This window comes from Phoenix dactylifera, chromosome 1, assembly GCF_051530095.1.
Source record: "Phoenix dactylifera cultivar Ajwa chromosome 1, Ajwa_hap1_PhDact_Kaust_v1.1, whole genome shotgun sequence".
NCBI classification, from domain to species: domain Eukaryota; kingdom Viridiplantae; phylum Streptophyta; class Magnoliopsida; order Arecales; family Arecaceae; genus Phoenix; species Phoenix dactylifera.
The window spans coordinates 74647796-74672777 of NC_143190.1; the positions used below are offsets into that span (position 1 = coordinate 74647796).

General features: G+C 46.8%; 1 protein-coding gene across 1 annotated transcript; it reads right to left on the reverse strand.

Moving 5' to 3' along the window:
• Positions 1–2579: 2579 nt before the first annotated feature.
• LOC120103830 (protein SLENDER RICE1-LIKE 1) lies at positions 2580–4686 on the reverse strand. Its single transcript, XM_008779110.6, has one exon. It carries the CDS (start codon positions 4401–4403, stop codon positions 2727–2729), a length of 1677 nt encoding a protein of 558 aa, XP_008777332.3. The 5' UTR covers positions 4404–4686; the 3' UTR covers positions 2580–2726.
• Positions 4687–24982: the final 20296 nt, after the last annotated feature.

Consider the following 24982-nt stretch of genomic DNA (forward strand, 5'->3'; position numbering starts at 1 on the left):
CCTCTCCTTCGCTCTCCCCCTTCTCTTCTTTACTCTTTCCCTTGCCTCATTCCCATGATCTCTCTCTCTCTCTCTCTCTCTCTCTCTCTCTCTCTCTCTCTCAACTGTCAACCTCTACTCCACTCTTTCCTTCACTCTCCTCACCCCCTATATTCGTCCCCATGCCCTATCAGATTGGGCTTCGCTCGTCATAGGTCCATTTGGGCTTTTGGGCCTAGTTTGAGTTTGGGCTCCAATCATCCTCGGGTCGGCCCAATAAAATTTTGGGGGTTTAGCTCCAGCTGTAGACTAAATAATCTTTTGTACTAAGCTCAATAAAAGGATGGATCCAACCTAGCATGGCTTGTTTTCGGTTCTACTCCATGGCTTTGTTATACATTTGTAGCTATTGAGTCTGATGGGAGAAATACTCGATACTCTGACCTTGAACTTGACCGACCTCTCTGTCCTCAGACGTAAACCGAAGCAAATGACTTCAGCTCAGCAAACTTCGACTTTGACCGAGAAGTCGTCGGATTCAGAAAACAATCAACACACGTCGACAAGTACTGACAACCCCAACAATCAACAGTCCTGTCAGACCGTGATCATGGTAGTTCCACATCCCGCATCAGATCTGCCCCCTACTCAGCCCACACAGACTAACCTCTACACCGCGCCCATACCACCAGCTACCATCTGGCGTTATTGTACGTCACGTCGGTCCAGGTAACAATAAGGTTGGCTTCCATATGTAAGGGGAACAACTCAGGAGACTTAAGGTATACAATACACTACCTTTCTCACAAAGTCCTCACATTGCTAAAATCTCTTCTTTTCATACTGTTGCCTCGTTTTGATTTAGGCGTCAGAGGGTCTCACCGTTTCCAGCCAACCTTAGGATTGTCCGAGCTGCGCTCTCATCTTTGTTTGGATACGGCGGCAACAGAATCCTTGCTTGAATATGTATGTTCTTAAGAGAAGTTTAATGTGGTGTATAAAATGGCACGCCTATAGAGAGTTGTACTACTAAATAGGTGCGAGGCAACCATTAGATCTTTCCAGAGAAGGATTCATGTTCCTTCGCACGTATCTACCTTAGAATTGTCCGAGCTGCGCTCTCATCTTTGTTTGGATATGGCGGCAACAGATCTTTTCAAGCAAAAGAATGACAGAGCTCGGAGCGCTCTGAAATCTGTGCAATAGATGATCCAGCAGTGAATTCGCGCTAAGGAACGCGAATCCTTTTTCCTTCTTTCCCTAGTCCAATTTTTTGCAGGTAATTCTTCTTACCGGCCAGTTACTTTTTCCGTATTTTATTCTTCTTTCCATATTTCCTCGTGCCTAACGTACTTCTCACTAGATTTACCCACTGGTAATCGCGAGACTTTTAGTTGGACCAGATCCCACTCTGAGTTGGTGGACCAGTCCGTCCCGAAAACAGCATGGAGGCGTCCGGTACCATGGAGGCGTCGAGGACGATGAGGGGCCCATGAATGAGATGTGTCCACGTGATAGTGCGATCACCAGATGGTAATGAAGTAACGCCCACGGAGATGGTATGAAGTAAGGCCCACAGAAAGCCCAGGATTAGGATTGGTAATGATCCCATCTATCATCATCCCCTACATCTGATTTTTTTTTTTTTTTTTTTTTTTTTTTTTTTTGCACGTAAGATGCAACCTCAGAGCCTACTTTTGTGAGTCTCAAGACCTTGTGACCCCAAGCTGTTGGCTCTCACCCTGCTGTGTCTGATATGGACGGGTCACGGATCTTCTCATCTCCCCTTTGTTTCAAATAGGGTCCATTCTCCGACCATGGAAATACGGGATTGGGTAGACTCCATCGAGATACATCCACCATGGTACGGAGGCCGCCAACTGTGACAAGGCCCATAGTTATCGTGCTAATAAGGAACGGCTAGAGACCCGGCACCGGTTGAGGCACGAACTTGAGACTGATCTCGACTCGATGTGGGCTCCTCGCCAGGGTCCGCGGATCCAATTGATTATTTGGAGTAAACGGCTTTGAAGCGGCGCGTGGCCTTGGCAATCGGGGGGAATGAAGGAAGGATAGCGTGGACCGGACGTGGGATCCCTGGTCCCCTTGTGCGCATGTGACCCATCCCAACTGCGGCACGTGAAGGCTGCGGTACCTGTGCCCCTCCGTCTCCCTCCCCACGCTCCCGATCGTACGCCCTCCTTTGCTTCTGACCGCCTGATGGGAATCAGAGGGCCGTCTAGGGCCCGGTTTCCAACGCCTCTGCGAGAACCGAACTGGCATGCACATAGTAAGGGGAAAGCGGATAGTGCCACGTCTCGGACGACGCTCTCGGATCGGTGACAATCCACGTGACGGGACGGGATGTAGGTGGAGCCCCCACAGGTTCCCGCACGCACACCCAGTAGAATCTACCTCCCAAACTGTGCCGTAGAATTGGCGCAGCGTGATCCGCTGCCCTTCCGTCGGTTACCGCGCCCACGGTCTATCATCAGCACGGTGGAGCTGGACCCCTTTAAACGTGGGTCCCCCCCAGGGACAAAGAAATCATGGTCCTTATGAACAATGCGGCCGAGTATTACGGTACAAAGAAAAAGCGATCAATGAAAGACACAGGCGACCATGATTTGGAAGTAATTAATGACAAAGGCGATGCGATAAATGGGCAATACTTTACATCCCGATGACGGTACCATAATTATGCTGATCATTAGCAGCAGCGTTACCGTCGCCGCTGCTGTCATTTATCAACTGAAAATACTCTTATTATCGCTGCTGCTGATAGTACTAGCAGGAGCACGGGCGGTAATGCTAGTGTTGAAGAGTTGGTTATCCGGCGGTGGCGCCACGTCATCGTCGGCCCGCCAGGCGGAGGCGGAGATGAGGGGACGGCTATGCCACCCGAGCGTCAAGCAACCATCCACCTCTTGGACGCAGTAGCCCTCGCCGGAAAAGAGGGTGAGCAGCATGCTGGCCTGCTTGAAGGCGTTGGACCCGAGGTGGACCGCCTTCAGACCGGCTCGGCCCAACCGGGCCCGCCACCTCGCGAGCGGTTCGTGCCGCTCCACCCGGGCCGCCCCCTCGCAGCACACGATGTTGCAGATCTCCCGCTGGAGGTACAGCTCCGCCGCCATCATCGCCTGCTGCTGCTGCAGCAGCAGCTGGGCGGGACCTCTTCCGCCCTCCAGCGAGTCGAACATGGTGGAGAAGTAGAAGAGCGCCTCCGTGAACCGGTCCAAGAAGGCCGGCTTGTTGTGATCCGCCTCCTGCTCCACCACCGTTACGATGTTGGGCCGGAGTCCCACGATCCAGCCCAGGACCGAGTCGATCGGCGCGGCGCCGTCATCACCCGGGTCGCGGAGTAGGCGGTGGAGCTGCAGGACCGAGTTGACTGCCACGGCCTCCCCTGGGACAACCTGGAGCATCCAGGGCCGCACGTCGTCGAGCCGGGATGCGGCGACCCCCCGGAAGGCGAACCGGACGCGGACCGAGCGGGCGAGCTCGGCGAGGCGGAGGCCGACCTCGCGGAGCGCGTCCCGGCCGTCCGGAGAGGGTGGCCCGATGCCGGTGAGGCGGAGGAAGGGGGGCCCGCCGGCGCGGAGAGCGAGCGCCTGGATCAGGGCTGGCCACTGGAGGCCGTCCATCAGGTTGAAGTCGATCACGTGGACGCGGTCATAGCCGTCGAAGGCCTCCAAAATCGCCTGATTCGCCATGAAGTGGGCGAACTTGAGGTAGGGGCAGGCCTCGTAGAAGTGGTGGTAGAGGATCTCATGCTCCGCCGCCGATCCGGCGACGGAGACGGTGGAGGAGGAGGAGAACGAATAGATCCGCCTGCAGAGGGCGTCGACGAAGTACCCGGCGACCTTCCCGATCCCGAAGCCGGTGTTCACACGCGTGAGAACGACCCGCATCTCCTTGGTGATGGTCCCCGCCAAGCCGGAGTCGCCGCGCTGGACGGCGTCGGCGCAGCTCATGAGGAGGTGAACTAACCGGATGGCGGAGTCCTCCTCCTCTTCCTCCCGCTGCCGGGTGGCGGCCGCGACGACGGCCATCTGGTAAGGCTGAGGAGGGAGGGGAAAGCACGTGGGATCTGGCCACGTGTCAGCGGTCGGGGAGGCTGGAAGGGGCCCCGCCGGCCGAAGGGAAGGGGCGAGCTCCGTGAGCATGGAGTCGACCCAGGCGGTGAGGTCGGAGGGGTTGTAGTGGACGGCCTCGGCGGCGGCGAGGTGGTCGGCGGGGGCCCCGCCGATGGCCGACTCTAGCCGCTCAAGGCTCTGCGCCACGTGGTGCAGATCCGATGATCGGACACGGTAGCCGGCGCCCGCGAGGAGGCCGTCGATCTCCGCGGCGGAGCATTGCTGGCTGGAGTCGGCGTCGGACCACCCACTCGCGGCCGTGCCCGATCCGAACGGGTACGGTCCCATCTCCTCACGCTCCCAGACGCGTGCCGCAGGGATAGACGAACAAGGAGGAGGAGGAGGAGGAGGAGGGGAAGGGGACGGAAGCTGGAGACCCCTCTCTCTCTCTCTCTCTCTCCATCTTATTTTTGGAGACAGGGGGAGAGAGAGAAGGGTGAGTGACGTTGGCACGGGTGACAAGTACACGTGGCTGGCTCTATTATCGAGGTGCAAGGACACGTAAGCACTAACTCGAGATTTTGGGTGAGTTTTTGCTTTTCTTTTCTTTTATTTTTTTATTAATTAGAATTTGGTGGTTGGTTGGTCACTTTGGCTACGCATCTGTTCTTCTCGAGACAGCGACGTTGCTGGTGCCGTTACGAACTTACGATGGTTTTCTTTGTTGAAAACTTGGGTCGAGCACTTGGATACGAGAAGAACCCCGAGGAGAAAAAAAAACCCATCACGCTGCTGTAGCCACGAGGGGCTTCCAATCCCGTGATAACCCAGGTCACGTTCTCCTATGCGTGGGTCCCCGTTGCTTTGATAGCGGGTTCCGAATATAGGGTCTTTTGCCGCGGACCTACAACTTCCGTAACTTTAAAATCCTATGTGCGATCCCCATCCAACGCCCACGCTTGCACCCACTCTGTGCGACGTGGGCCCTCCATGATTGGTTATTAGGGGTTCATCCGGTGGAGGTGTGCCTCTCGGTGCTATTAGAATAGGTCTCCATCATTATGAAAGGCAGGCGAAACGATCAGGTGGTGGTGGTGGGGCAAGAGTCGCTCTCGGGGTGCGGGGGGGTCTCAATCGGAGCCGTCCAAGCTCGACCCGGACGGCTACTCTGTGGGTCCCATTCGTTGAATCGCAGGGGACCGGCAGCGCCAAGTGGCCGTTTCATTGAATGGACGGATAAGATTGACGGAGCTTCTTGGAAAGCGGTTGCAGCGACGGGCTGGACTGGAACCCAGTCGCCAACGGGGTCCCGAAAGTAACCAAGCGGCCATGGTCCCTGGGAACAGGTTAGCATGAACTGCACCTGGGTGCACAGCTGCATGCCTAATTTTCGAAGCTTGGCTGCCCATCCGTCGTGTTACACTGCAAATAAGTCTATATTCCGCCGTTGAGTGCCTCAATATTTTTTGGGATGTAAAATCTTGTGAAAATATTTTTTTGCTAAGTCTTTGGTGATAATATTTTGGGTCATGGGGCTCTATCAATATTTATGAATAATATTAATCTTCTCAGATCATACGGCCGGTTAGGTTTTTATATACATAAAATGTGGCGCCTAGTATTAATTTTTTATGTAGCATTAGATTTTAAATAAGCAGTCGAATACAAGTTTTTTGCTTAAAAAAGTGCTTATAAAACTTGTCCATGTCAAATGGTTAGCTTTTAGCATCAAAGAATCAAGTGTTTATAGTCTTTATCCATATTTAGGGTTCAAACTAGAAGGGCAATGGTTACGATCATTTTAGTAATCAGGACCTTTTTGAATTCAAATCAAAATTGGAAAGAGCTAATTTGCTTATCACATTAATCATTTGTGTTAGGCACGACGGACATAATTGGATGAGCCCTATGGAAGGGCTCATAATCGAATAAGCTTCACATGATATGTGGAGCAATCATGGAGCCATGTATGACCTATTCAATTATGTCCGGTGTACAGAGCATGAATGGCCATGATTGGAGTGCCGTCCTTGTCTTGCTCGTATGGATTTTGAAACCTACTCAAAAACCTAATTCCATATCCTGGTAATCTTATGAATGTGTTAAAAGTTTTTGCCCTGAAACTTGCTTCCACATAATTTTAAATGATCATTGATACGACGTTATTATTTTTAATGGTAGGTAGAAGGCATCCATTACTTGTTTTGCAGGAGATTATTGTTGAGACAATAATGTATCCATCAGCTAGCAATTATTAGATTATAATATAAGCCACCTCATCAAGATAGCACAAGTGTGCAATTGTTGTAATATATTTTATTAGGGCACCTAGGTTGAGGATTCAGAAAGCATGCGATGGGAAAAAAGTTTAGTGATCGAGGGTGATGACGTTTTGGTATAAACTATGATAATTTCCTATCCGACCAAACTAGACTACACAGATCTGCATCCCCAACATCAACCTAAAGGGATGGGACCACTCAATCTTTATATAAAATTTCCAACTCACCATTATTTTCAAGTGGGTTTTCTTAATTCACCATGGTCTACAAGTAATTGGACATTCACTTATATATCATGAATGTAACAAGAGAATTTGAAGGTTATTTATGCCACAAAAGACTAAAATATCATGAATAGTATCAAAGGTTGGTACAATTTGACTCATACAATGAGAAAGTGGCTCAAACAATGTTAAATCTTAAGACATTTTGTCAAAAAATTAAGAAGCTTAGGTTGAGTCAGTTGCACATTTGTTCCTGGCCCCCGGAGTATATCAACTATTCAATTGAGCGTACCACCTGTTCCGGTGCAAAGTGCAAGTTGATATTTAGTACGAACCGATACAAAATGGGCCAAGTGTGAAGACTAGGTGTGTGTAGGTGGATAGCTACAATGCTGCGAGGTTTCAACAACACTCTTTCACACTCAAATAATTATATTATATTGCCTTCTATGTAGGAATATAGAAGTTGGGTAGAAGGTACACTAAAATATTTATCAATGCCATCTCGTGAATAAAATTTTTTTATTTCTTGCACGCGTGTATGTCCCCCTTTTTTTTCAGTGGCATCTAAAGTTTGAATTCTGAAGCTCCTGCTAAGCAAGTCCCTAGATGTGAGGTGCCAACTTCTATATTACCATGACATGCATGGTTTATCTTAATGAATAACGGAAAAATATAGTCTAAAAGTCTATAAGAATTACTAATTTTCCAACAAATATAATTTAGATAGATGTAAACTATTTTTTTTTGGTAAAAATGACAAATTATATAGCTCTAAAGTAAGTACATCCTGGCAGATCACGAAAAAGTAAAGAGTACAAAGAGGAGGAAATATCTTCTATAGATGTCCAAAAGAACTCCTTGAAATAGATGTAAATTATTTACGAATTAGTATCCATAAGAAATATGTGCATGTCATTGGCTATTAAAAGACAGCAAACAACTCATGCTGCATGTTCAACTAATTCTAAATAGCTGGTGATTATTGCCAAAAAGATATAGATGATCATATATTCCTATTAGATATGGTTGACGCAAGCAAACTGCACTTTCAACGCCAGCGGCATGAATTGGACCTTAATGGTGTACCAACTTGCAATATAGCACTCATGTCTCATGGAAGCAAGGTCTTGAGAAAATTATATCATGGGGAAAAGTTGCCGAGAATTAAATCCTGATGGAATTTGATCTTTTCTCTCAGAAGATCAGGAAAGCAGTATTGCCATAGAGGCAAGGAGTCGATGACGTAATAATAGCAGGTGAGGGGACCAAGAGCAATGCCTCTGGGTTACTTAATGCGTGGAGAGAACGTAACCGTAGGGTGGTGGCGGGGATACAACGTAAATGAATGCCCCAGCGCAGAGTGGAGAAGGAAAATATTATTTGGGTGGAGCTCGGGACGAGTGAGGACCAGAAAAGTGGATGGGCGTGAAGCGAAACGTCCGCCGCAGCAGGCTTTGATTTGCGTCTTTCCCGCAGTTTTCGCTGGCACCGACACGATCGCACGGCGCAGTGTGAAAACCGAAGTGAAAGAGGGAGGCTCCAAAGATGCCTCCCTTTTGCTCCCGACTCTCGAAAAGCGTCAAGGGCTGCCATCCCGTCTTTTGTGTCTTCCAGAGGATTGCGCCATGAATGCCTTCTTTCTCCATTGCTTGTCATTATTTATGCTGATACACTATCTAGAGCTCTTCGGTGCACAGTGATCACCCAGAAGTTAGAGAGCAATAGGCCGGTGCCGGGTGCCACTCCGATCTCTTACTTCCTTTTTACCGATGATTGTTTATTGCTAACCCGGTCAACGAGGTAGGATGTTCGGGTTATTTGTAGAATTCTCCGGAACTACTATGCAGTATTAGGTCAACGGGTTAATTTGTCTAAGTCAGCTATCTGTTTCAGCCCGAAGATCAGACCGGCAATGAAGACATCCATTCGGAAGATTTTGGGGGTGAGGGAGCATGATGGTACACTGATATACCTGAGGTCCCGATCACCAGCCAGCGACTGTGTGCCACAAACTGCTCCTCTCTCGAGCAGAGTATCAGGCATAAGTTGGAAGGGTGGCAGATGCATACATTATCTATGATAGGTAGGATTACCCTGGTGCGGTCAATGCTATCTTCGATCCCTGTACATCTACTATCCAACGCTTTCGTTCCAGTGGCACCTTTGAGGTCTCTTGAGCAACTTTTCAGAAACTTTTTATGGGGGAGGAGCAGTGGTAGAGGGGGCATCCATTTGTTGGCATGGGAGCTATTTGTTAGCCGACCAGATATGGGGATCTGGGGGTGCAGTCCCTGATGGTAAGACGAGAGGCCTTAGCGGCTCGATATGTAGCTAGATTTGTGCTTGAGCCAGATAGCATGTGGTCCTCTTTGATGAGGGCCAAGTATGGTGCCCTATTGCCCGATACTCGTGCAGGCCAGCATCACTCACCAGTCTGGAGGAAGATCTGTGCCAGAGCCGCGCTGGTTTTCCGGAGATTAGATGGGCCACTGGTGATGGACGGTCTATCGATGCTCCGAAGGATAGTTGGGTGATCGAGCAGCCACTCAGTCGGTTGTCGATCTTGGTGGACACGACGAGGCTAGCTGGGTATAGGGTTGGCGACCTGCTGGACTGCGGGTGGGAGGGGGGAGGTTTGTTGGAGGGAGGGGCTGGTTTGGAAGGCTTTTGGAGAGCAATTGGTTGAGTTGGTCTTGGCTATATCAGTTCCTGCCTGGGAGAAGCCAGATAGGCTAGTATGGGTGCCCACAGGACGATCGCGGGCGCAAGCCAGGGACCTTTATGTTCTGGTCAGTAGGGAGCCAGCTCGGCAGATCAAAGGAGGATGGATTTGGAAGATGCAGATACACTCGCAGGTGGCCCTCTTTGTTTGGAAGGTGGCATGGGGCAGCTTACCGACTAGGAGTCTGTTAGCCTGTCGTGGTGTTCGGATCACTCCGTGTTGTGAGGATTGTGGGGATATTGAGGAGACCGTTGACCATGTTCTTCTGTTGTGCCCCAGGGCTAAGGCGATATGGAGTGGGCTTCCGGGTCTGCTACCTCACTCAGTGGAGTGGGCACAGGATTTGATTCATCTGCTGAAGGCCTCCATGCTGAGTCTTAGTACTTTTGAGGCCGAAATACTTAGGGCATATCTGGTTTACCATATATGGTCGGACAGAAATGCTGGTCTCTTTGACGGCAGGAGGTCATCCTCGAGATTGGTGGTGAACAGAGCTATACTTTAGGCAGGGGAGATCACTACCGCTACTCCTATGTTCTGTTTCGGGATGGCTTGGAACATCTGGGGTATCCTATCCGCTATCACAGCGCCTAGGTTCGTCTTTGTTTTTTGGGTACCTCCACTCATTGGTCATCTCAAAGTGAACTTCGATGATATTATGACGTCGGATGGTGTATCGGGGGGTGTAGGGTTTGTCATTCGAGACCATCTTGGCAGTTTGATAGTAGTTGGAGGTCGTCGCACGGCTGGACTCACTGCTCTTGGGGCAGAGCTTTGGGCAACTTGGGAGGGGATCTCCTATGCGAGGCGGGTATTGGGTACAGAGTGTGTGTGCCTCGAGAGGGATTCCTCCATGGTGATTGACTAGATTCGGGGAATGGACAGGTATGGTGATGGTCATCCTCTCATTCGTGAGTCCCGTAGACTGCTTCAGGAGCCGAGAGATGTTTAGATAGCACGTGTTCAAAGAGGCAAGCAGTGCAATTGATTGGGTCGCTTCTATTATTGTCCGGCATTCTGGAGAGTCTCTATAGACATCGGTTGACGACATTCCCCAACCCTTGCACTTTTTGCTTTCTCTTGATTTGGTAGGATGTACTCAAGTTAGAGGTATATGAATTACCGTTTAAAAAAAAAATCGCCACGATCTTCTTTTTTTTTTTTCAACTAGTCAGCCGCACTGTTCGTCAAGGTCCTTTGTAGGGCCTTAAAATTTTAAAAAGGACAACGAGGACCAACACAAATCCAACTAATACTTCCAATATTACACCTAAGAATCGGGTCTCACATTCGATCCATAATTTTAACTTCTAACTTTTAGGAAATGCATTTGGCTCCTCGAAAGGGTTCTGAAGTGCCTTTTTATTTTAGGTAAAATGATTGGGTTAAACGAATCAAGTATAAATATATCCATAAAATCAGAAAATAAAAAATTCAAAAATTTAGCTGTTGAGTTCCATTCTTAAATACCTTCTGAAACATGGTTTTCTATTCTACATCCGGACCTGTACTGAGGTCAGGTTCACAATCTTTCCAAGGACATTCATGGGGAGCCAAAGCAGTACTCTTTAACTTTTTATGAGATGGCTAAGATTGTTGGAATTTTGAGGCTTGCATCTTAAAGCTAACATGCAATAAAGAAATGAGTTTACATCTACTATAAAATTTAATATTCTAAGTAGAAAAATAAAAATTTAAATTATTGAATGTGACCTGGATGATCTAAAATATATGCATATACATACATGAACACATAAATATATATCTAAGTTCATATATTTTTGAAACTCGCAGTCTATATATCAAATTATTATAAGCAAACAGCTATAATAAAACGATATAATATGTCGATTTCGCTAGAACTTGATACATAAGCTAGGGTGATTTTTTGTATGTGGAAACCATAGCTCGAAGGGTGTTGAGCTCTGGTCAGTCAAGGATGGCGTTGTAGGCCGATCCGATCCTGACCACGAGAAAGTTTAACTTCACAGTGCTTTCTCGAGGTGCGCATCCGGTGGTGACTAGTAGGCTGATGATCCCCTATATCCTATGAATCCGACTAAAGGAGTGCTCATTTTTTCAAGTTGCTCTACAGTCATTTCCATTCTTTGAAATGCATCATAAAATAAGACGTCTGCAGAACTTTCATTATCTATCAAAATTCTTTTTACATCTAAATTTGCAATGATGAGAAAAAGAACTACAGCGTCATCATGGAGGGTCTCAACACCCTTCAAGTCTTCATAAAAAAAGGAGATGACTTCCGTAGTGCGAGAACGCTTTGAGGAAGCTCCTTCTCCCTGGCTCGGTGCTTCAGATGCCTTAGCTTGCCCCCCTCTGATGGTGTGGATGATGCCTGCAACAGATCGATTGTCGTTCCACTGCTCGGGCGGCTGTGGGTTCTGTTTCTCGAGCTCCCTCCTTTCGGCCCAATCACAGACAAACCGGCCCAACCGACTTTGGCAAATGAGTGCCTTGATCTCATCACGGAGTTGGTAGTATTTTTTTCGGAGTTGGTACTTCCGAGCTCGGGCCAACATCTCCACAAAGTTGGCGGAAAAGTTCTTCTCGATGGAGAAGAGGAACTTGTAGGATCGAGCTCCAGTCTTCAGCGCCGACATGACGATGGACTGGTCAAGATCGCGAACCTCCCATGTAACCGAGGTGAAGTGATCGATATAGTCTTTTAGAGACTCTCCCTCTTACTGCTTGATGCTAAGAAGGGAGTCTAAAGTCCGGCGCTGCCGCCAACTGGCAGCGAAGTGGGTGGCAAACTATCTGCCCAGCTGCTCAAAAGACAAAACTAAGATAAGCCGCAGTCTAGTGATACTCCCTTTCGTCGGACGCTATATGTTGCTTGGCAGGAGAATGACATTGCAAGTGCTATCCTATGGATTCACACCTGTGTAGAGGGAGTGCAGGTTGGCCCCCTGCCTACTGTAGGTCTTGAACAGCAGCATTGAGCATTTGAATTTGCTGGGCGAGCAGGTTAAACTGCTCTAGCTGGATTTGGGGAGTTTAGTCCGCTGGTATAGGTGCTGCAGGGGGTGGACTTTGGAGCGAGTTGCCGAGAGTTGGCACCTGGCGCCTCAATGCATTTGAAGCTCCTTGGCTCCTTAACCTCATGATCACGACTCAGTCCCTTCCTCTAGCGCCAGATGTTGTGGTTCGAATTTGGCCCGAGGGTGATCACGCCGGAGGAGTCGGGGAGCTTCCGGTTGGGATGGAGAAAAAGTACCACCTCATGGGCCCTAGCATACTTGCACAAAGCTTTGGCCGAAAATTCCGGCGAAGGCCCTCCGATGGCTAAGTTAGCCGGGCCTTTTTTGTGGGGGGAGCTTTCTGAATACCTTTTTTGGTCTCCACTAGCTCTAGACCACCTATGATGGCTTACTAAAAGCTTGTAAGGGCTTGTTGAAGAACCTCCCCCTTCGGGTCTTCCTCTCCTCTTTTTTTATGGGGTCAGGGTGGCGGTTGTTACCTGGATCTCCGGCAAAAAAGTGACTAGCTGGCCAATAGTTGGAGATGGCGTGTGTCGACAAGTGTGGTGGGATATGACCTTTAACGGATACGGCAAGATATAACCTTTGATAAGTGCAGCAAGATATGGCCCTTGATAGGTGTAGCAGGGTACGATCCTCGGTGGGTGCATCATGGTGGTGAGGTTGGTGCAGTAAGCGTGGAGGTTGGCCTAGCCTCCTTAGTTTTGGGGTCTACAGGACACCCCGAGCCCAGCTCAGAGGGCGTCATTGGAGGTACCTTAGGTCACGCAAATCGAGCTCGCGGTCGACATTACAGGATGCCCCGAGCCCAGCTCGAGGGGTGCCATTATAGATATCTGCGGTCGCACGAGCCGAGCTCGCGGTCGACACCGTAGGGCACCCCGAGCCTAGCTCGAGGGGCATCATTGTAGATACCTACGGTCGCTCGAGCCGAGCTCGTGGTTGATACAGCGCAGGGCGCCTTGAGCCCAGCTCGAGGGGCGTCATTCGTAGATACCAGAAGCGGCTGCTACTGGTCGTGTCAGCGGAGAAATATGGCCGAGGTCGGCTCGTCCTTCGGCAAGGTTTGAGGTCAGACTAACTCCAGTGGATCCGAGGTCTGGCCTGGTCGGTACTGAGATCTGCTTTGTTGGAATGAGGTGGCTCCGTGCCGGAGTAGGACGATCCGTTTTGCCCCCTATCAAGTGCCATCCTATAAAAAGGCTCGGGTGTGATATGCTGCAAAAAAGGCGAACCAGTCAGCCACATTATTCCTCAAAACTTTTTGTAGGACCTTAAAATTCTAAAAAAAACGAATCCTGTTGGAGAAAAACCCAAGTCGCGCCAGCCCGGAGGCGCTCGACCAGAAGGCGCCCGACCAGGGGGCGCCAACCTCGCAACACGAGAAAACCCAAGTAGCGCCCGACCAGAAAGGCGCCCGACCAGAAAAGCGCCCGACCAGAAAGCGTCTGACCAGGAGACGCCGACCAGAACGCGCCGACCTCGAGACGCTCGAGTCAAAGGCACCCCACTGAGCAACTGGCTCGGCTCGGCACCCGGCCAGGTGCCGAGCCCTGAAGATGCCTTGTCTAAATATTTGACCCCAGCCTAATTCCTTAGAGAGAATCTGACAACTAGATATCTAACTCCACCGTACTCTGCTACCGTCGTCAAGCCATTAAGGCACGTGACCTCCGTAGGCCTCCGGCACACCCGATCATTAATGCGTGTGACCCCTGCGGGCCTCCAGTGCACTCAATCATTAAATGAACACGGCCCAAGATGATCTCCGGATCACTGGACCATCAAAGCGTATGGCTCTTCCTGATCACCGGTTCACTCAGCAATTAATGCACTTGCTATCTACGAACCCTAAGCCCACCACGGCCGGCGGTTGAACCACTCCAACAGGTCCGATCAACCATGACAATTCGCTGGCTCCGGTCTGATCCGGTCTCGTTCTCCACAACGCCATTAATGAGCATGATCGTGCCTAATTATCACGAAGAAGACAATTTCCCCTGTCACCTCCCAGGTAACATAATATCCTTCTATAAAAGGGAACCGGGGGAAAAGGAGAAGGGAGAAACGAACAAACATTCTCCTTTTTTACTCCACTCATATACGAGCCCCCTCTGACTTAAGCATCGGAGGGCCGGCGCCGGAGATCCCGGCCATCGGCTTCTTGTAGGAATCTCCAGGAGGACGCCACCAGCTGACGCGCCGCCGCCCACCGTTCCAGCAGCAGAGCTCCTCCCCTCTCAGCTCGCGGCCGCCCCTGGGTCCAATTTCCAGCAACAGTTGGCGCTAGAGGAAGGGCCCGAGTCACGGCCATGAAACTGAGGAGCAAGGGAGCTTCTAATGCTTCTCGACGTCCCCCGCCCTGTCCTGGACACTCTGTCCAAAACTCGCCGCCTCCGGCCGAGTCAACTCCCCAAGTTCGGCCGGAGCAGTTTGATGCCCTGGTGCAACAAGTCCGGGCCTTGGCCACCGCTGCCCAAAGCCTGCAACCTAGGGGTATCCCGACAGCACCGCTCCCTCCAGCCCCAGTTCAGCCGGTGCCTCCTGCAAGCGGGTTCCCCCTCCGAGGTCAGGACTCCCAAGTTCAGGCCTCCCTCTGGAGAGAGCACCCGGTGAGAGGTCCTGGCGGCTGGCCACAACCATCAGAAGCCGAATCAGTCCCAGGACAACCTACGCCAGAGCGGACCGCCGTGGCGATCCTCCAGAATGATGAGCTCGACAAGAAGGTCGAGAGGCTGGAGCGCCAGATTGAGGCACTCCATGGAAGGAGGTCGGGACGCGATGGTGACTTCGAGTTCACCACGAGGTCCCCCTTCTCCCAACAGATTGAAGATGAGCCTGTCCCGCCAAGATTCAAGATGCCCCAGGTGGAGCCTTACAACGGCAAGACCGACCCCCTTGACCACCTGGAAAGCTATCGGGCCCTAATGGCCCTGCAGGGAGCCTCGGAGGCTATGTTGTGCAAAGCTTTCCCGGCGACACTCCGAGGACCAGCCCGGCTTTGGTTTATCGAGTTGAAGCCAAGCACCGTTTCCTCCTTTGAGTAACTTGGCAGACAGTTTGCCAGCAACTTTGCTGCCAGCCAACCCCAACGGCGGACCTCGGACTTCCTCCTTGATATAAAACAAAAGGAGGGAGAGTGTTGCCCAGATAGACAACCCAAGAGGGGGGGGGGGGTGAATTGGGTTTTAAAATAATTTAGATATTTCAAACGTTGTGGATGACTAATTAAAACTATTGCAAGTTGTTTAATTAAATGCTATGTGCTGTGAGTGATAAGAGAGGAAGAAGAAGAGAGACAATCAAACACAAACACCAAGTTTTATAGTGGTTCGGAGCTAACCCTTGCTCCTACGTCCACTCCCCAAGTCTCACTTGGGAATTCACTATAACCCCCTTGGATTACAGCCGGTTGTTTTTCAAGCTCACAACCAAACTTGTTGTTTTACGAGCTCACAACGAACTCGGTCGGTTTTTCCAGGCTCACCGACTAGAACCACCCCGATTGTTTTCCCGGGATCACAATCAAACCCTTACACACGTTGGTTTTAATCACTAGGCTCACCAACTAACCTCTATACCCTTGATTCAATCTCCCGATTGAATCAAGCAAATACAAGTTGTAAATAAATTAGACAAACAGAAAACTAAGCTTCTCAAAAGCAGATGGAAGACAATATAATCTAAAAGGAGTTTAGAAGCCCTCAAACGCTTTTAAGTTGGAGAAGAGGAATGGCTTCTTAAACTTCGGTCTCCTCTTGAATGTGTGTCGACTTGAATGCAGGAGGAGCTTCTTTAATTGCTGGAAAGATGTAGGTGGATGCAGTAAATGCAGATCTTCCCTTTTTCTCGTTGAAGAACAAGTTGCAGAGTTGAATGCTTGAATACTTGGAGTGGAATGGTTGTTTTCTTCCTTGCTACAGTCCTCTGTGGCTATTTAAACCAACCCCCACGGAAACTAGCCGTTAGAGAGCTTTTTCTGCCCGTTCTGCACACTCTGTACAGTCTGACAATGTGTCCGTTGGTGGGTTGGAGTCGACTCGCGCGATCAGGAGTCGACTCGTCTGTAGCGGAAGTCGACTCATACTTTTCCGGAGTCGACTCTGCAACTGTTCCAGATTTGAATTAAAGTTGCCTTCGCGACTGGGAGTCGACTCGTCTTGACCCAGAGTCGACTCGCCAACTTCTGGAGCTGACTTGGCTTTATCGGAGTCGGCTCATCCCATGAAGTCCGTGGACGTATTTTTGAATTTGGTCCACTCGAGTCGACTCGACTGTCCTGGGAGTCGACTCGGCGCTCAGAGCCCGAACTCCCTATCTTCTGTCTTTTGGCTCGTCCAGCCTTGGAGTCGACTCGAGCTTTCTCGGAGTCGACTCGGCTCTCAGTTTCCGAAACTTGGTCTTCTGCCCTTTTGATGTGAAGCTGCCTTGGAGTCGACTCTAGCTGTCTAGGAGTCGACTCGAATCTCAGAGGCAGTAACTTGGTCTTCTGTCTTCTTTGTGGTCGCGGAGTCTCGGAGTCGACTCGCGTAATGCGGGAGTCGACTCGAATCTCAGAGTCCAGAATCTGCCCTCTGACTTTTTCTTTGTGTACTGCTGAGAGTCGACTCTTGCTGTCTTTGGAGTCGACCTGCCAACCATCGGAGTCGACTCGCGTTCCACTGGAGTCGACTCGAATCTCAGACCCGAAAACTGCTCTCTGACTTTTTCTTTGTATTCCTCTTGGAGTCGACTCTTACTACCCTGGAGTCGACTCGGTGAACATCGGAGTCGACTCGCACACTTCGGGAGTCGACTCGTTGACAGGTTCTGAGTTGAAGCTTTCTGTTCGTCTGTCTGTTCCCAGTCGGAGTCGACTCGTACTGATCCGGAGTCGACTCGAGCTCGTGCCAGTGAACTTGATACGCTTGGAGTCGACTCGTGATACTCTGGAGTCGACTCGAGTCTCAGACTTTGGTTCAAGCTGACTTCTTAACTTATCCAAAAATTATAAACCAAGTCTTGAGACACTTAGACAAGATTTTCACTGAAACACTTAATTGAATTCATTAGTAAATAAGAAATATACTCAAATGCTTTGAGCTCATCAAAATCAAATAGGGTTTTAATCAATCACTCCACAATCTCCCCCTTTTTGATGATGACAAAACATTGAGTATATGTAAAGTGAATTGCACAATAAACAATCAAATAAAATCCATAAATGAATTCAAATGTCTGGTAATTCAATTTATCCAAGCTTGAAAGGAGTGAAACAATAAATTTCGGAGTTAAAGCTCCCCCTTTCATTTGGAATTATATAAGCCTTCATATCATGCATTCAATTGTTTGGCTTATATATAATTAATGATTTAGCTTTCTTAAAATTTCAGATTCTCTCCCTCAACATATGCATTCTACTTTGTTTTGATTCTTTGAATTTCCTTTTAATGCTTTGAAGTTTTTGAACTGAAATTTTGGTTTTTAGAGGAAAAATCTGTCAATTTGTTCTTGAGTAGGATTCAGCTAATCTCCGAATATCTCTTGAATAGATTCTGGAGATTACTCCATTAGGAGCCCCAAAAGAGAGATAATGAGCCTCGAGGTACCGAATCCACTTAGAACAAATTTGTGTGTTTTAAGAGTTTATCTTTTTATTGATTTCCATTGATTCCTTTTACATATTTTATACATATTTTTCCTTTTACATATTTTATACATATTTCTCCCCCTTTTACATATTTTATACATATTTCTCCCCCTTTTTGTCATCATATCAAAAAGGAGGTAAACAGAACACACAATCAAACATAGATCAAAAGGCACATTATTGAAGAAAAATGCGGCTACTCATTGTATTAATTTGTGTGTAAGTACATTTCAGAATACAATAAGTAACGTAAAGCAATACATGTCAAAGCAAAATACAAAAAGTAGCTACGGTCTCCTCGAGGATGTAGGTCCTCCTCTCGAGGATGTGGCTCCTCCTCTCGAGGATGTATCTCCTCGAGGCATGCGCTCCACGAGTGATTGGACCGCATTGGTCACGTTCTCTAGCTGGCGAATGATGGCCTGGATGGCCCTGCTCTGTGTCGTATCCAGCTCGAGTACTGACTTCTGCAGTCCGTCCAGCTTGTCGATGAGCACATTCGACAAGCGCTCGGCCCCTGCGGTGGTGGTGGACATGTCACGGCCGATGTCATCCCGCATCCGTCGAGTGGTACTCGTGACCTCACTCATGCTGTGGAACTGGGCCTGTATCAAGGTCCTCATGTTGTATATCTCTTGCCACACCTCAGCCGTCATGTCTGTCACGGCTGTCAGGGAAGGGACCAATGCGGAAGATGTGGGCGCAGGAGAGGGAGTAGGCACCGAACCTCGAAGCTCCCGAAGCAACTCATCCCTCAGATCTCGGACTATCTCCTGCCGCAGCTCCCGGAGCTGCTCAGAATCAATGCGGACCTCCATGGATGGTGGAGCCGAGGAGGAGGGTCCGGCGGAGGTGGTAGGAGCAGGAGTGGATGGAAGATCTGGTAAGTCTAGAAAGTCAGAGTCTGGCTCAGGACTGGGGGAAGGTCTGGTGGTCTGTGTGGTGAGGAAAGACTTCCTAACCCAGATCCCCTCTCTCTTCCAAAAGCCCATCCTGTGTAGGGTCCCTGCACGCGTGCGATCAGTCCATCGCAATACGCGAAAGGGTTCCCCCTCAGGAATGGGAATCTCGTACTCCCTAAACAGAAGAGTGAATATCATGCCGTATGGGAGGGTGAGCCTAGGTCTATCTAGGGGCTCACACGGATACCTATAGATGAGTTTGGGGAAGTTGATTGGAGTGTCCTGAAGAATATAAAACATCAGAGCTAGGTCTCTCTCATTTACAAAATCAAATCTCCCTGTCTTAGGGAAGATGGACCTAAACAATATACTCAAGAGGATCCGCACCTCAATCGGTAGTGAGCTAGCGGATACCTCGTCTAGAGGTGACTGGGGTGGATGCCCTAGAACGGCCGTAAGGGCCTCAACCCTATCCTCAGGGTGTGTGGGAGCCACCCCTACTTGTGGAAGGTGGAGGATGTGGGAAATGAGATCCTCCATAACGAACAGAGGGACACCGGCTACTGTGCCCTCGATACCCCCATCTCCCTGATGGACGGTACCGTAAAACTCTCTAACAAGGCCAGGGTAAGTGGGGAGGTCTAATGTAAGGAAAAACTCTAAGCCCTGGACCCTAAGCCTATCACCTATGGTGAACCCTTCCCGGGAGAGATAGTCGAAGTCGACATATCTCCCGGTGGTGATGGCCTTCCCGGCCAATGGCCTCACGGGAACCGCCCTAGGTGGGGAACGAGCCGGAGGTGGTGGCCCGCGGGATCGTGCCGCGCCTTGGAGCGCCGCTCGGGACCGGCCTCGGGTCGGGACCTCTTCCGAACTACGGTCTTACGCGGCATAATGACCTAGACGGGATAAAAAAAAACTAAAGGACGGAGAAAGATCGACGGAGAAGGCTTGGGACCGACCGGGGACGACCTAGGAAGGGATGAAAACCCAAAGACCGGTGAAGAATCGATTGGAAAAAGCCTTGGGAAGGATTGGGGACGACCTAGGAGTCGGCTGTAGGGCTTGTGAAGAGTGGCGGCTTGAGAAAGAAGTGTTTTCGAAACGACAAATCTAGGGTTAAAAAGTCGGATCCCGACTGCGAGTCGACTCCACTGAGTCGCGAGTCGACTCCAGAATATGCGCGAGTCGACTCTCCTTATGCGCCTGTAGACCTCGAGTCGACTCCCGACTATATGTGAGTCGACTCCCCCTCTGCTGCCATCTATGCGAGTCGACTCCCGCAAATGCGCGAGTCGACTCCCCCTTAGGAGCCGACTCTGAAACTTACTCGAGTCGTCTCTAACTTTGGCACGCACCTAAAAATCATGCTTCGTTTGTGCCAAACGAGGGAAAATCACTAAATTAAGATCTGATTTGATGATCATTGAAGAGAAACTCTATTTTAACCACAAACTAATCATCAAAATCAATGAATCTAGTGGAAACTACCACTAGGATGGATCAATCACTCCTAATCCCCTCCTAAGCACACTAAACCTCTCTTCACTTAGGGGTTTTGTAAAAATATCTGCTAATTGATCATCAGTACAAACAAATTGGAGTGTCACATCACCATTCAATACATGATCTCTTATGAAGTGATGTCGTATCTCAATATGTTTAGTTCTTGAATGCTGAATTAGATTTTTAGTTAGATTAATGGCACTTGTATTATCACAATTAATGGGAATTTTATCTTGTTTAATACCATAATCTTCTAGTTGTTGTTTAATCCACAAGATTTGAGCACAACAACTCCCGGCTGCAACATATTCAGCTTCAGCAGTAGATAATGCAACCGAGTTTTGTTTCTTGCTAAACCATGAGATAAGGTTTTCTCCTAGAAATTGACACGACCCTCTGGTACTTTTTCTATTAAGCTTACATCCAGTGAAGTCTGAATCTGTGTATCCTATTAAGTTTAGGCTAGATTCTTTAGAGTACCATAGCCCTATATTCTTAGTTCCTATTAAATATTTAAAAATTCTCTTAACTGCAACTAGATGTGATTCTTTAGGATTAGCCTGATATCTAGCACACATGCAAACACTAAACATAATATCAGGTCTACTTGCAGTAAGATACAATAAGGATCCTATCATACCTCGATACAGTTTTTGATCTACAGATTTACCTGATTCATCTTGGTCTAATTTGCATGATGAACTCATGGGGGTGCTGATTGATTTGTTTCCCTCCATATCAAACTTCTTGAGCATCTCCTTGATATATTTGGCTTGATTGATGAAGATGCCTCCTTCAGATTGTTTGATTTGGAGTCCAAGGAAGTAAGTCAGCTCTCCCATCATGCTCATCTCAAATTCACTCTGCATCAAGTTAGCAAATTCTTCGCAGAGACGATTGTTAGTAGCACCGAAAATAATATCATCAATATAAATCTGTACTAACAGCATATCTTGGTTTTTCTTTTTCAGAAATAGAGTTGTATCTACATTACCCCTAGAGAACTCATGTTCTAATAGAAATTTGCTAAGTCTCTCATACCATGCTCTAGGTGCTTGTTTCAAACCATAAAGTGCTTTGTTCAATTTATAAACATGATTAGGGTATTGATGATTTTCAAAACCAGAAGGTTGTTCTACATATACCTCCTCATTAATATACCCATTTAAAAATGCACTTTTTACATCTATTTGAAATAGTTTGAAGTCCTTAGAGCATGCATATGCTAATAATAGTCTAATAGCCTCAAGTCTAGCTACAGGAGCAAAGGTTTCATCAAAATCTATACCTTCTTTTTGATTATAACCCTTTGCTACTAGTCTAGCCTTATTCCTTATAACAGTTCCATTTTCATCAAGTTTATTTTTATAAATCCATTTAGTACCTATAATTGGATATTCAGAAGGTCTCTCAACTAGATTCCACACTTTGTTTCTAGTAAATTGGTTTAGGTCTTCTTGCATTGCATTTATCCAATTTACATCATTTTCGGCTTCTTCTATATGTTTGGGCTCAAAGTGTGAGACAAAAGCTAGATGGTTATTCAAATTCCTAAGGGATGCTCTAGTCCTAACCGGTTGAGATGGATCATCTAGAATTAGTTCTTTAGGATGCCCGTGAGCATACCTCCAAGCTTTAGTTAGCCCATGATCCACAATAGCCTCTTGGCTTGATGATGCTCCTTCACTCAACTTTTGATTATCATCTTGTAATGCCATCTCATCTATCTTTTCTTCAAGAATTTCAACATCATCATCAAAATTATCTTTCTTACTAGAGGAGATGTCACTAGAATCATCAAAAACAACATGTATAGATTCTTCTATAATTAAGGTTCTTTTGTTAAAAACTCTATAGGCTTTGCTAGTTGTAGAGTAGCCTAAGAAAATTCCCTCATCAGATTTAGAGTCAAATTTACCTAGATTATCTTTTCCATTATTATGAACAAAACACCTACATCCAAAAATATGAAAGTAATTAACTTTTGGTTTTCTGTTTTTCCAAAGTTCATAAGGTGTTTTCTTTATGATGGGTCTCAATAGAACTCTATTTAATATATGACAAGAAATATTAATGGCTTCTCCCCAAAAGTACTTAGGGAGGTTACTTTCACATAACATAGTTCTAGCCATTTCCTCTAGAGTTCTATTTTTCCTCTCCACAACTCCATTTTGTTGTGGTGTCCTAGGTGCAGAAAAATTATGGGTTATCCCCTTTTTACTACAAAATTTCTCAAATGACTGATTTTCGAATTCGGTACCATGGTCACTTCTAATAGCTATTACTGAGGTATCTCTAGCATTGGTTACTTCTTTATGGAATTTCTTAAAAACAGAAAATGCTTGATCCTTATGTGCTAGGAACATGACCCATGTGTACCTAGAATAATCATCTACAATAACTAGACCATATTTATTTCCACCTAGGCTTGTTGTTCTAGTTGGTCCGAATAGGTCCATGTGTAATAATTCTAGAGGCCTAGAGGTAGAGACACATTTTATGGATTTAAATGAGTTCCTAGATTGTTTGCCAAATTGACATGCTTCACATATTTTATTCTTTTCAAATTTTAATTTTAGCAAACCTATCACGGAATCTCTTTTAACTAGTTTAGTTATTGTGTCCATGCTTGCATGCCCTAACTTACGGTGCCACAACCAACTAGCATCATTATCCTTAGTTTCATTAACAACTAGACATTGGTTATGTTTTGCAAGATCTTCAAGGTCTACAACATATACATTTCCTCGTCTAATTCCTTTAAAAACTAAACTATTATCATTAGGGTTTGTTATAATGCATAGTGATGGTTTAAACATAACATCATACCCTTTATCACATAATTGACTAATGCTTAATAAGTTATGCTTAAGACCATCAACATATCTAACATTATCAATATAAGTAGAAGGGGTGATTTGAACTTTACCAATACCAATGATGTGACCTTGGTTGTTGTCTCCAAAAGTCACAGCACCTCCCTTCTTAGCTTCAAGGGTGAAAAATTGATCCTTGTCACCCGTCATGTGTCTTGAGCAGCCACTGTCCAAGTACCAGCAGTTTTTGTTGACCTTGGCTGCAAGACACTCCTACACAAGTAGATCATATAATCTTAGGTACCCAAGTTTTCTTGGGTCCTTCATGGTTAGTCAAATTGGTTCCTTTTGGAACCCATACCCTTTTAATTTTTCTTTTTGTTTTACTTTTCCTATAGTCACATACATTTGCCTTATGTCCTATAGTCCCACAACAAAAGCAGGTTATTTTCTTAGTTTTAGTTTCCCCAGCTTTAACAAAGAAGTTACTAAGAAGTTTTTGTTTATTTCTTGGTTTATACCCTAAACCCGCTTTATTAAATACTGCTCGTTGACTATTGAGTATCATATTTAACTTTTCAGAGCTATATGTAAATTTTTCAACTAAGGGTTTGTATTTGTTAAGTTCTTTAGTTAGTGTTTGATTTTCTGCTTTTAGATCAATAAGTTCTTTTGTGAGATCCTTATTTAAGATTTGTTTATGTTTTTTAAGTTCTGAAAATTCCTTAGTTAGTTTTTCATTATCTTTAGTTAAGGTATTAGTCTTTTGAGTTAAAAGTTGGTTGCTTGTCTTAAGTTCTATATTTTCTTTGGTGATTAAATCCTTATCCTTAACTAATTTATCGTATTTATGTAGGTATGATTGATAAGCTATTTTTAGTTCTTTATTCTTAAGATTTATTGCCTTATATTCTATCATTAATTCATTAAATGCATCATAAAGTTCATCAAAAGAAAAATCAAGATGCGTGTCGGAAGTTACCTCATTTTCATTGGCCATGAAGCAGAAATTGGCCTTCTCTTCTTGTTCATCATCCGATGAAGAGGATGATGAATCGGAGTCGGATAGTGTTGTGACAAGAGCCTTCTTCTTCTTGTACTTGCTCCCCTTTTTCAGTAAAGGGCACTCAGCTCTTATGTGACCCGGCTTCTTGCACTCGTAACACCCAATCCCCTCATTTTCCCTTTCCTTACCTTTGTCCTTGCGGTAGGAATTAGAGGGGCCTCTCCTTTGATGATAGGACTTCTTGTGGTTGATGAATTTTCTGAATTTGCGCACAAGAAGTGCCTCACCATCATCTTCCTCATGTTCTTCTTCTTCACTGCTGCTACTGCAAGATAAGTCCTTGTTAGATGAAGTAGATTTTAGAGCTATTACCTTTTTCTTATGGGAGGACTCTTCCTCGTTGTGTTGTTTCATGGTTAGCTCGTGCGTCATTAGGAATCCAAGAAGCTCCTCAAGTGGTAATTTGTTCAGGTCCTTGGCTTCTTGGATTGCGGTCACTTTAGCTTCCCATGACCTTGGTAGACACCGAAGGATTTTCCTGACAAGCTCACTGTTAGTATAGTTCTTGCCAAGGCTTTTTAGGCCATTGACAATGTCAGTAAACCTAGTAAACATGCATGTAATTGTTTCATTAGAATCCATTTTAAATAGTTCATATTTATGAACCAAAATATTTATTTTGGATTCTTTGACTTGATTCGTGCCCTCATGGGTCACTTCAAGTCTGTCCCAAATCTCTTTTGCAGAATTGCAAGTAGAGACCCTATTGAATTCATTTCTATCTAAGGCACAATAAAGCACATTCATAGCTTTAGAGTTTAGTTGTGCCTTTCTC

Excerpts from the sequence above, each read along its gene's own strand:
- LOC120103830 (XM_008779110.6), bottom strand. The coding sequence starts at position 4,403 with ATGGGACCGTACCCGTTCGGATCGGGCACGGCCGCGAGTGGGTGGTCC.